Raw genomic sequence first — 13,520 nt, forward strand, 5'->3', positions numbered from 1 at the left:
CCTTTAAACTTAGAGGGGTATTGCGGCGAAAATCTATTTCTTTCAAATCAACCGGTTTCAGAAAGTTATATAAATTTGTCATTTAATTCTATTTAAAAATCATAAGTCTTCCAGTACTTATCAGCTGCTGTATGCCCTGCAGGAAGTAGAGTGTTCTTTCCAGTCTGACACAGGGCTCTCTGCTGCTATCTATGTCCATGTCAGGAACTGTCCACAGCAGTAGCAAATCTCCACAGGAAATCTCTCCTGCTCTGGACAGTTCCTGACATTGGCAGAGGTGGCAGCAGAGAGCACTGGAAAGAATACATCATTTCCTGCAGGACATACAGCAGCTGATAAGTACTGGAAGACTGGAGATTTTTTTTATGGAAGTAAATTACAAATCTATATAACTTTCTGGTTTGAAAGAATAAGATTTTTGCCGGAGTACCCCTTTAAAGGGATCGTGCAAAGCAAACAGCTGAGAAAGAGTTCCCCCTCCACAGTTTACATGCAAACACGGCCTCTGCAAAGCACAAATGCATGTCTGAGCACAAGACATCTTTTCCAGATGGTCTGGCAATTGAAACGCAGGAAATTTCAGCAAATCTAAATGATCTAAACATAGGCAGCGCATAATGACTTGGACGGAGGTGAGGAATACCAATGCACTTGACTGCAAAACCTTAAAGATAAGATAGAGGATCCCAGAAGGCAGAACACAGCCCCTTCCACTTCTCGGAGATGCCATGTATACAGAACATCTGACAGCGCTCACGCCTCGCCACTGGGGAGAGGTTGTGGTTCTCATTAAACTTCTCCATAGGTTTTTATGGAATTCATCGAGGTTTTACGCTTGTCACTAAAAAAGTCATTAGAGTGATTCCAATGTGTACGGCTGCAGGGGATAACCTGAGACTTCTCCATGCAAGGGTAACCTTAACGCCAATTGTATACAACGGAGAAAATAATCTGATTTATATGGAAACGGAAACATTATGAAGTCTGACATTTCTGTTTTTTCCCCTTCTAGTTACTTCAATTGAGTTAAAGGTGAATGTACTAACCCAGGGAAAGTGATCTGCAGCTAGTGAGACCAGGCTTATATACAGAGTACAGACATCTGTCTATCTATATTTATCTATCTATCTATCTATCTATCTATCTATCTATCTATCTTCTACCTATCTATTTATCTATCTATCTATCTATCTATCTATCTATCTATCTATCTATCTCCTATCTATCTATCTCCTATCTATCTATCTCCTTCCTATCTATCAGTATCTATCTATCTATCTATCTTTCTATCTATCTCCTATCTATCTATCTATCTATCTATCTATCTATCTATCTATCTATCTCCTATCTATCTATCTATCTATCTATCTATCTATCTATCTTTTTCTTATACCATCAGCCAATATAGTTCATCAGATCTTTATTTCCACATATTAGTATAATTTTTGTATAAGGATACATTCCCACATTCCGTAGCTCTGTCCGTAATTGCGCACAGCAATTACAGACAAATTAAGGTCCCATTGATTTTTATTGGGCCGTTAACACTATTCGTTTATGTACAGATCCACAATCTGCAAAATTTGCATCTGCAGCAATAACTGACAAGTTCTAGTACGGACCGTAATTGTGGCACAGATTTTCACATAGAAGTCTATGGGAGCGTCCGTAATGTCTACGGAAGAAATGTCCATAAAATCGTTTATGTGCAAAAATACGTTTAAGTAATCATTTTAAACCATTCCTACTTATTTAATACATTCCCCTACAAAAAATACGGATTACAGATGCATTCTGATTGCAATATGGGAGCAGTACGGACACGTTTTTTGCTGATTGTGGCCGAAGATCATATGCTGTCCCGAAAAAATACTGATCATGTGACTGTAGCCTGACTATTCACATGTCAGTATATATTTTTTTTACTCCCCAAGTTTGAGTCCGCAATTTTTTATCCCCAAAATCCCATCCGTATTGCTTCCGTAATTTTTGCTAATCTGCAAAAACCTAAAGGCATACGTAAAAGCGTACTTAACATACTAGTTACTATTTGCAAAAAATACAGATCCCATAGAGTTCTATTGGTACATCCGTGCAGCAGTTTCAGTCCGCACTAGGGCCTGTGCTTTTTTTTTTACTTTTGCAGTAGGGATCACGGCCCTGTACACACCTACGGATGTGTAAATGGATGTTGCGGACGTGTGAATAGGGCCTAAGGCATCAATGAGAACCTAAAGCTCCAATTGGGCCCCAATGCAGGATCTGTAACAGGGTTCCTAAGCTAGAATCTATCACTTATAGCACTGGCCTCCTTAAAGGGGATGGGGTGCATATGCAGCAAGCAGTAAGGGGAAATCAGATATGACGGGCGCAGCTTTTAAAAACATTCTCAAAAGCCGCAGCTTTGGACGTCTCTAATTTGCAAAATCTGCAATGTATCTGCACCATTTGCTACAGCGCTACATATACAGTATATGGCTGGGAAAGGACCAAAGGAGACCTGTGCTCAAGCAAGTTTATGCATAGTAAAATACAGTGGTCAGGAACCGGCTGCGGCCCTCCAACTGTTGCAAAACTACAATTCCCAGCATGCCCAGACAGCCAAAGTGAAGCTAGAGGGCCGCAGCAGGTTCCCCACCACTGGTCTAATACATTATACTAGCAGTATATAACACACTACATACCCTAACACACAATAGGCTCCAAGAACTTTTCTAATTGTTTCCTTGTGCTCATTATATTGCGTTCCTAGATTGGATAATAGGACCTTCTGGGTCATGGATTAAAGTAATTTTACTGCATTTCAAGGAATTATACAGTAAAGCAAGAATCGTATAATACTTGAAACAATTTATCTTGGACATACGGCTATGGGCCGATTCACGTTCAGTTTGTTACCCATGTTTCCGCCATCACATGGCCGAAAGGCTTAATAAAAAAAAGTACTTTTAGTTTATTATATAATACTAGTATAAGATATTGTACTTTCTAGCACACGGGTCCCAACTTGTTCCATTTCTCATAAGGGGAGATTTATCAAACATGGTGTAAAGTGAAACTGGCTCAGTTGCCCCTAGCAACCAATCAGATTCCACCTTTCACTTTACAAAGAGTCTGTGAGGGATGAAAGGTGGAATCTGATTGGTTGCTAGGGGCAACTGGGCCTGTTTCACTTTACACCATGTTTGATAAATCTACCCCATAGACTCTACTTCACTTCTTACAATCTTATATTGTTAAAACTATCAAAAACTATATAATCACTCCAAGTACAGAGAAATACAGCAAACTAAAAAAAAAATTAAAACTTTACAGTAAGTATAAAAGTGTCAGGAAGTATACACAGTCATATTACTAGTTAAAATGATGAACTAATGTTATACTAATGGGAAATGACTGAGGCCCTCGGAACGGCCAATACTAGGTGCCAGTCTCCGATATAGCAGGGAGCGTTACCGCCCTGCGCGGTGTATTTATAGGACCTATCGGCTTTTCTGCTATAAAGGTGGAAAGTCCATTAAGCAAAGATAACCAGCTTTCTCATAGTGTATCTAATAAACTATTCACAAGCACAGACTGCGCTTTCCACAGGGTTTAGACAGGAAGCCTGCTCTATAGTCAGCGCAAAACGTGACGTATCAGTTTTATACACGGTATACAACGTAGATGGCTGATGGGATGAGACACAGGGAGGGCGAGGATGCATGAGGCTGGTAATGCCAGGGATCATACCCATAGAGATGGATTTTAGGTACTTTGCATAGAAGAGTGAACAAAAGAACCTATATATACACGGCCAGTCAATAAGATCTATAGCATATGTAAGTGGGGCTTTATGAATCATAGCTGTATCATAGGGCCTGGGATAACATATATACACATATCTATAGCGGTCATCCCCAGTCTGTGTCTCTCCAGCTAAAATAATAAATCAAGGCATGATGGGAGTTGTAGTTTGCACAGGTTTTGGAACATACAGTGCACCTACGCATATCTATAACAGTGACCCCCCCCCCCCCAACCTGAGCAACACTACAACTCCAAGCATGTACCCTTAAGTATATAGATCTGATATTGTAATTGTGAACCAGGAGGTTTGGGATGATTGGCTACTGAGAGCATGCTGGGAGTTGTAGTCTCCCTAGTTTGGGGAACATAACTAACTCTATAGGATCTTTAGTAGTTCAATGACTTTAGTGCAACTTTCCCCAGCATCACATGCAGCGGCAACCAATGCTCTATAGATACATATATACATGCTGCAGCAACTAATGCTCTATAGATACATATATACATGCTGCAGCAACTAATGCTCTATAGATACATATATACATGCTGCAGCAACCAATGCTCTATAGATACATATATACATGCTGCAGCAACCAATGCACTATAGATACATATATACATGCAGCAGCAAACAATGCTCTATAGATACATATATACATGAAGCAACCAATGCTCTATAGATACATATATACATGCAGCAACCAATGCTCTATAGATACATATATACATGCAGCAGCAAACAATGCTCTATAGATACATATATACATGCAGCAGCAAACAATGCTCTATAGATACATATATACATGCAGCAGCAAACAATGCTCTATAGATACATATATACATGCAGCAGCAAACAATGCTCTATAGATACATATATACATGCAGCAACCAATGCTCTATAGATACATATATACATGCTGCAGCAACTAATGCTATATAGATACATACATACATGCAGCAGCAACCAATGCTCTATAGATACATATATACATGCTGCAGCAACCAATGCTCTATAGATACATATATACATGCTGCAGCAACCAATGAGCTATAGATACATATATACATGCAGAAACCAATGCTCTACAGATACATACATATATACATGCTGCAGCAACTAATGCTCTATAGATACATACATACATGCAGCAGCAACCAATGCTCTATAGATACATATATACATGCAGACAGATGCAGCAGAGCTGAGTATGCTATTACTAGTCACTGATATTTCTCTTCTATAACTTTATCCTATAGGAGACCTTATTCACTATTCTAACCACACCAACTTAGCTCTGCTTCATATTAATAACAGGAATGATAAAGTTTATGGAATTGTAAGAGGACATGGCATCCATAAGGTATATAGCTGTATAAAGTATAGGTCTAAAGTTACAAGATTCTGCTGTTTACAAAACAGACACGAGAAATAACCAAACAGACATAAAACAGATAGATAGAATATAAAATAGATATAAAAACAACATAATATTGGGTCTATCTATACATAAGCAAATATACAATAACTATGCCTCCCAACTTTTTGAATGGTGAAAAATTGACAATTTTTTTAATGCAATTGAATAGTTTTTCATTCACATATGAGTGCAAAAATCGCACTTTTTTATTCTCCAAAATATGAAAGTTCTAATTTATAGTTGGGAACCGTATAGCTTCTAGGGCAATATAGTAAGTGTATTGCAGCACATGGTGGATAAGAGGAGTACAGAGGAGCAGAAGTAGTATACAATAACAAAGTAATAGTAATAGCCATCCAGTCATACTTACAGCCTCTCAGTGTTCCTTGGGATATTTTTTGGAACCATTTTAAGCCCCAACCCATGACAATCCACTGTGGTGCCACTACAGGAGCACAAGGCTGGGCATCCATTGGCACCCACTTGGCAGATGCTGCTCCAAGCCAGGATCCAGACTCCGGCTCTGAGCCACAAGGAGAAGGTAGAAGCATATCCCCTCCCAGCCATGCTGCCAGATGAAGCTCTCCTCCAGCCTAAGACTGCGCTCAGGAGCCCCTTTAAATCATCAAGAGTCCTGAGCAGGATCCAGGTAGCTTCCAAATCTCCTTGGCAAATCCCAACGTGGAAGAAAATGCAAAAAAAAATTAAATAAAAATTGGAAAAAATCTATATAAAAAATGCAATCTTGTAATGTTGCAAAGACAGAGAAATCCTTCTTTTTTTGTTGCTGTTTCTGCTCTCAGGCTGAGGCTGCACTCACAATGCAGTCAGCTTGCAGGAAGTCTGCTGCTGGGGCTGTGTGTCTGGAGTTCCCTGGCTGCCTGGCTCTCTGTGTCTCAGCCTTGGTACCAGTATAAATAAGAGGCAGAGAAGGCACACACACACACATAACAGCAGTCATCCATCAATTGAGAGACACACAAATATCACGCCTGACTCCTCCCTGCTCCCTCCTCCGTCTAGTGTGCTTTACCCCCTACAGTACAGCAAGGGGAGAGGAGGGGGCTCATTGACTAAACTCAGCAACTACAATGGCTTGTAGGCAGCACACCCATGCACTCAGCACCTGGTTCATATAGGAAGACAAATGGCAGTGGTGCCCCCCAATACCCCAGAGCTGCAACCCAAGACACTACAGGACTAGAAGAAACTTTTGCTGCTGGGAACTTTTTAATGCAGCAGATTCCTGATCCCTACATGGATCTGTAATGCTTCGTTTACACTGAAGATTATCGTGCGAATTTGCACGGTAATGATCGAATTCGAACGATAATCATAAGTGTAAACGCAGCGAACGATCGAACGACGAGCGAGAAATCGTTCATTTTGATCTTTGAACATGTTCTTAAATCGGCGTTCGTCGCTCGCAAAAAAAATCGCAGATCGTCCCGTGTAAACAGTCGTTCACCGATTTTACCTATGTGCGAGATAGGCTTAACCGATCGCAAAACAAATTTTCCATACGATATATCGTTCCGCTGATCGTTCTGAAAAAAAATCATTGCTTTGAAATCCTTAATCGTACGATCGGGCAAATTATCGTTCCGTGTAAACGTAGCATAAGGGTCCTATTACACGGAGCGATTTTTAACCACCTCCCCATGGCCCCTCCCGCACTCACCTGTTCGCTCCCGCCGTGTGTAATAGCTGTGGCAGCGAGCAGGGAACGAGGAGCAAACAAGCGCCGTGGAATAGGGGTTTAAATCAACGACATACAAACGATTTTTCGATCGTTGCCTGCAATTACACAGAACTATTATTTAACGATTTTTCGCACAATACTCGTCCTATGTAATAGGGCCCTAAGACTGAGATCCCGAAAAGTATATAGTCAATGGGAGATATGGATATTGCTCAATCATCCAGCTGTTCCAGTATCTAGCGTTATATAAGTCTAGGATCACACTGCAATTTTATCTTTATTTTTTGTTACAATGTTTTTTTTTTGTATACAAAAATAGTACAAAGTCTATATGTTCCAATTCATGTCATTAATCATGTAAGTCAATGGGAAACAGATTCTGTTGCAGAGATGGGTTCACGCCGCTTTGGAAGCTTCATTCGGAGCCTCTGTCGAGGTTGACGTTCAGCAGTGGGAAATGGAGCCGACTAGATTGCTGCACCAACGGCCACAAACGGAACCATTGACTTTAATAGGGTCTGTCAGGTTTCTTTCCACTCATAGACCATAATTGCACAGGAGTCTAGTGGGACAAAAAAATTTAAACGGCTATGTAACGGAGACTCCGATTGGAGTTTCTGGTGCAAGCCTAAGGGTCCGTTCACACTATGGAATTTGCGCTGAATTTCAAGCGGAGTCCGGTCCCCACTTGAAGTTCTGTCCCATTGACCGTATAGGATGTCTCACACATCTAGCATCTTACTCCGGCATCTGCACAAATAATTGGCTTGTCATGCGGAGTGCACGTGAGACATGCCATTCAATCAATGGGACAGGTGGAACTTCAATTGTCCACGACACGGACTCCACTTGTAATTCCACACAAATTCCGTTGTGTGAACGGGTCCTAAGACATATAGCAGCAACCACCTAGTTGGTGGCGGTGCGTAGATCCCGGTTCCCACCATCTGTGCCGGTATCGTGACATGCAAATAGGGCCTCTCGAAGAACGGATTTAGGCTATCTTCACACCAAATAATGATGATCATTATTTGTGGACGTCAGAAGGATGTCCAAAAAGACGGACCCAAGAGGACAGTTTGTGAGCATAGCCTTACCTATGTAATACTCCAGGGATGGGGAACCTTAGGCCCTCCAGCTGTTGTAAAACTACAATTCCCATCATGCCTGGACAGCCAACGGCTGTCCAGGCATGATGGGAATTGTAGTTTTACAACAGCTGGAGAGCCGAAGGTTCCTTATCCCTGTAATACTCAGATGCCATGAACGTAGACCAGGCAATCCAGGCATGCTCCTTCACTGGCTTATGCAATGTAATAACTTTGGCGTAGCTTTTCTTTTTTTTATCTTTAATATCAACTTTAGGCTAGGGCGACCTGTATGGCATGAAGATTGCAATGTCACATTGCAAGATAACTCCTTTATTTATATAGAACCAACATATTCTGTAGCGCTGTACAGAGCTTACCATCACGTACTGTCCCCACCGGAGCTTACAATCTACATTGAGAATTCACCTACCAGAGTGTTGGAAGAAACCAGAGTCCTCAGAAGAAACCTACACAAACATAGGGGGAACATACAAACTCTTTGCAGATGTCGTCCTTAGTGAGACTTGAACCCAGAACCACAGCGCTAACCACCGAGCCACCACACACTGCGCTTATATTGTGACACATAGCCTAAAATTTAAATTTAAAGTTGCACATGACTTTGTGAGCGTTTTTTTTTTCCAGGAGCATCAAACCCTCCATTCTATACACAGGAACATTCAGCGCGGCCAAGTGATCCTGTGTTCTCTATGGCAGTGATTTTCAACCAGTGTGCCCCAACACATGGCCGGGTGTACCGCGGGGAAAGTTCCCCAAACTATGGTGCCACTGTGAAACAGGAGAAAACAATGGGGGAGAGAAACCTGGGGATGGGGGAGAAACAGGGGAGAGAAGCAGGGGGGAGAGAAGCAGGGGGGAGAGAAGTTTGGTGGAGAGAAGCAGGGGGGAGAGAAGTATGGTGGAGAGAAGCAGGGGGGAGAGAAGTATGGTGGAGAGAAGCACAGGAGAGAAGCATGGGGGAGAGAAGCACAGGAGAGAAGCATGGGGGAGAGAAGCACAGGAGAGAAGCACAGGAGAGAAGCATGGGGGAGAGAAGCAGGGGGGAGAGAAGTATGGTGGAGAGAAGCAGGGGGGAGAGAAGTATGGTGGAGAGAAGCACAGGAGAGAAGTATGGTGGAGAGAAGCACAGGAGAGAAGCATGGGGGAGAGAAGCACAGGAGAGAAGCATGGGGGAGAGAAGCACAGGAGAGAAGCACAGGAGAGAAGCATGGGGGAGAGAAGCACAGGAGAGAAGCATGGGGGAGAGAAGCACAGGAGAGAAGCAGGGGGAGAAACAGGGGATGGGGGAGAAACAGGGGAGAGAAGCAGGGGGGAGAGAAGTTTGGTGGAGAGAAGCAGGGGGGAGAGAAGTATGGTGGAGAGAAGCAGGGGGGAGAGAAGTATGGTGGAGAGAAGCACAGGAGAGAAGCATGGGGGAGAGAAGCACAGGAGAGAAGCATGGGGGAGAGAAGCACAGGAGAGAAGCACAGGAGAGAAGCATGGGGGAGAGAAGCAGGGGGGAGAGAAGTATGGTGGAGAGAAGCAGGGGGGAGAGAAGTATGGTGGAGAGAAGCACAGGAGAGAAGCATGGGGGAGAGAAGCACAGGAGAGAAGCATGGGGGAGAGAAGCACAGGAGAGAAGCACAGGAGAGAAGCATGTGGGAGAGAAGCACAGGAGAGAAGCATGGGGGAGAGAAGCACAGGAGAGAAGCAGGGGGAGAGAAGTTTGGTGGAGAGAAGCAGGGGGGAGAGAAGTATGGTGGAGAGAAGCACAGGAGAGAAGCATGGGGGAGAGAAGCAGGGGGGAGAAGTATGGTGGAGAGAAGCACAGGAGAGAAGCATGGGGGAGAAGTATGGTGGAGAGAAGCACAGGAGAGAAGCAGGGGGGAGAAGTATGGTGGAGAGAAGCACAGGAGAGAAGCAGGGGGGGGAAGTATGGTGGAGAGAAGCACAGGAGAGAAGTAGGGGGGAGAAGTATGGTGGAGAGAAGCACAGGAGAGAAGCACAGGGGGGAGAAGAAACCAGGCCCAGGTTTCACACTGAGTGAGTATAAATACATTTAGAATCTATATTATTAACTATATGTTTAATATGTACAGTTTTAGTGTCATTTTGTGCCATTTTGGTTGGTGGTGTGCCCCGGGATTTTTTAAGTATAAAAAGTGTGCCGCGGCTCAAAAAAGGTTGAAAATCACTGCTCTATGGGGAGAAGTAGGCCACTGCGAGTGTACTCTTACTGCGGCTTATCTCTCCCAGAACAAAGGGTTCTGGCTATGATTTTCCATTACATCCGCCCCCTATTTCCACCGACGACTGAAGTCTAAGGTGTATGCTATGTTATGTAAAGGGGTAATGCAATGTAAACCAATAAAAAGTGGGCATCGCTAGAGAGCAGATCTTATATGTATATGAAGGTTCAGCGCATGTTATTATTGTTACTTAAAGGAATACTCTGAAGAAAAGAAAATTGTTTTTCAAATCAACTTGTGTAGGAAAGTTATGGTGGTGTATTTTTTTTTAAAGAAACAAGCTCTGTAGAGTATCACATTTTCTAGTAGTAGTAGTAGTAGTAGTGATAGGAGTAGTATTAGTGTAGTAGTAGTAGTAGCAGTAGTAAAAGTATTAGTAGTAGTAGCAGCAGCAGTAGTTATAGGGGGGGGCCACTCCGCTGAGAGTAGTAGTAGGTGGTAGTACTGGGTAGGGACCCGGTTAGCCACTTGCCTGATGGTAGTCACGGTATGGGCACGAGGGATAGCCGCTGTAGACCGGGAACCTGACCAAGCGGAGCCCGAGCAATTCTTCATTGTCCTTAGTCAGGGCACCAATTATCACACCAATGCCAAGGTTCAGAAACAACGGTAGTTGTATATTTATTATAACGGTGGTAACTCGTAGCAACAGTCTCTCCGGGTGCAACCGGAAATAAGGCAGACTTGAATAAAGCAGAATAATGGGTGATGCTGCAATAGGCTGTAGGTGATAGCGTGCTGAATGATGGGAGTAGTAGTGATACTGAAGTTGAGATGCTGGGCGGAATGAAACTGAGATGAATACTTGCTGTTGATGATTAGAGATGATGATGAGAGTAATAACTGAAGACAGCACCCAGATCTTGTGGTTAGGATGAGAATCTTGAGGACTTGAGAATGGAATACAGCCAGGTCCTGACTGAACCGGAACACTTCTAGTAAGTGCAGCAGCAGGTACTGCAAGGTTGCGGCCTTGTGACACAGGAGCAGCAGAAACACACACCCTTCTCCCCTAAAGGTGGAGAGAAGACAGGACTGAGGTAGAAAGGAAGTCACATGGTATTCCCCAGCCAAAGCTTGATGGCTATTGGAGTTACCATGGCAGCAGGGGCAGTCACGTGACACCAAGCCATTGCATCATCACACCATTAGGACATATGGGACCAAATATACATAAGAAGTACCATACTTGAACACTGGGGGGGCGACATAATACCATTAGGCACTGATAACTGAATATGCATGAGAAATAAATGAAATAACAGACCTGAATACTGAGAGGGGTGACACAATACACACAGTTTGCAGTGGACCATAGTTTTCCAGAACAGAGGCAATAACATATTGACTGACTCAGATATAAAGATACACTTTGAATGAAACAATAAAAGAAGGAACTCTGTTCTGGGACACTGCACTTGTTGTAGTAGTAGTGATAGTACTGGTCGTTGCAGTAGTTGTACTTCTACTAGAAGTAGTGGTAGTAGTAGTTGCAGCAGTATAATTAGTGATGGTAGTAGTTGTAGTAGTAGTAACAGCAGCAGCAGTAGTAGTAGCAGCAGTAGTAGTGGTGGTAGTAGTAGTAGTGGAGGTGGTAGTAGTAGTAGTAGTAGTAGTAGTGGTGGTGGTAGTAGTAGTAGTGGTGGTGGTGGTGGTAGTAGTAGTAATAGTAGTAGTAGTAGTGGTGGTGGTGGTAGTAGTAATAGTAGTAGTAGTGGTGGTGGTGGTGGTAGTAGTAGTAGTGGTAGTAGTAGTGGTGGTAGTAGTAAGAGTAGTAGTAGTGGTAGAAGTAGTAGCGGTGGTGGTGCTAGTAGTAGTAGTGGTAGAAGTAGTAGCGGTGGTGGTTGTAGTACAGTAGTAGTAGCAGCAGCAGTAGTATTAGTAGTAGCACAGTATAGAACATGATGGATAAGGCCAGAGATGGGCAGCTGCATGGGACTAATAGGAGTACCATAGTAATAGTAGTAGTAGTAGTAGTAGTAGTAGTAGTAGTAGTAGTAGTAGTAGAAGCAGTAGTAGTAGCAGTAGTAGTAGTGGTAGTACAGTATGGAACCTGATGGATGAGGCCGGAAATATGTGACTGTGTAAGGCAAACAGTAGTCGCAGTAGTGGTGTTGGTAGTAGAAGTACAGTATGAAAGATGTGCGGCTGTGTGGGACTAGTAGTACTTGCAGCAGATCGTTACACGGGCTAACATACATGACTATATTATTCCTGGGTGACAGCAGTATCATTGTAATGAATACTCTCTTAGGTGATACCCGATACCCTCAGACCAAGGGGCACTTATGTTTTAGTTTCATTTAATCAAATTCATTATTTTTTTTTCCAATTCTGTGCTGATTTCCCACTGAAAAATTTCAGAGCAGAAACTCTTTTCCCCATATGCTGAAGTCTGTTCATAGATCCATAGAAAAAATTGTTATTTTACATAACTCAACAATGTGTTATTCAAAGTTTTTCTTCAGAAATATCTGTAAACTTACATCAAACATATATCACAAGGAGTTATGTGTCAGATTTATGATTCTCATGCTTTGCTTTGCATTTTGGTAACTGAGGATATGCAGCTAGCTTCTATAGAACAGGATATATGTACAGCGGCTTCTTCCATCCAGGACCAGGGCTCTAGGGCTCCGTCTAGTGGCCACAAAAAAGTGATGCACAACAAAAAGTGGCCCAGTTCATCCCCTTCATTCACATCCCACAATAAATCACAAGTCATTGCACACGCATAGGTTATATAGACTTAATGCAACTTTTACGTAAACTAGCTAACTTTATATCTATACGGAGCAAAAAAACACATAGGTAACCTATTCTTGGAAAGCCATTGTGTCAGGCACCATATGTCCTAGAAGAGACATCCATAGCCTGTGGATCACCAGTTGTTTTAATACCACAGCTCCATGCATGGCTTGACCACTTGTAACTCCCAGTGCATGCTGGGAGTTGTAGTTTAACAACAGCCAGCCAACCAGTGCTCTATACACTAGTCTGTCTTACTCTTATTTCTATGTATTTTTTTGTCGCTAACTTTAGGCTCATGCACTAGACACGATACATGGAGTCCCCTCTGGCTCTGTATTAAGGATCTGCACAAATGGATCCTCAGCATCCTTCTACTTGTATGACTATTCATCAAATATTCTTTGTGGGAAAAATTGACAGCAAATATTCAATTCCGCAACAGCGCCACCACAGGAAATATAAGGAATTACACAGTTACCTTAAAAATCAATGGGCTGTCCATGTAATCTAAGAATGTGCC

The 13,520-nt window shown here is 42.7% G+C and overlaps 1 protein-coding gene across 1 annotated transcript in view; it reads right to left on the reverse strand.

Moving 5' to 3' along the window:
* SLIT1 (slit guidance ligand 1) overlaps positions 1 to 6,117 on the reverse strand; it is a 259,852-nt gene extending 253,735 nt beyond the window's left edge. Inside the window, exon 1 of the mRNA XM_069979970.1 lies at positions 5,578 to 6,117. Coding sequence (XP_069836071.1) covers positions 5,578 to 5,774 — 197 coding nt within the window. The 5' untranslated portion in view covers positions 5,775 to 6,117. The remainder of the gene's footprint in view (positions 1 to 5,577) is intronic.
* Positions 6,118 to 13,520: the final 7,403 nt, after the last annotated feature.

The sequence above is a fragment of the Dendropsophus ebraccatus genome, chromosome 8 (genome assembly GCF_027789765.1).
Source record: "Dendropsophus ebraccatus isolate aDenEbr1 chromosome 8, aDenEbr1.pat, whole genome shotgun sequence".
Classification (NCBI taxonomy): domain Eukaryota; kingdom Metazoa; phylum Chordata; class Amphibia; order Anura; family Hylidae; genus Dendropsophus; species Dendropsophus ebraccatus.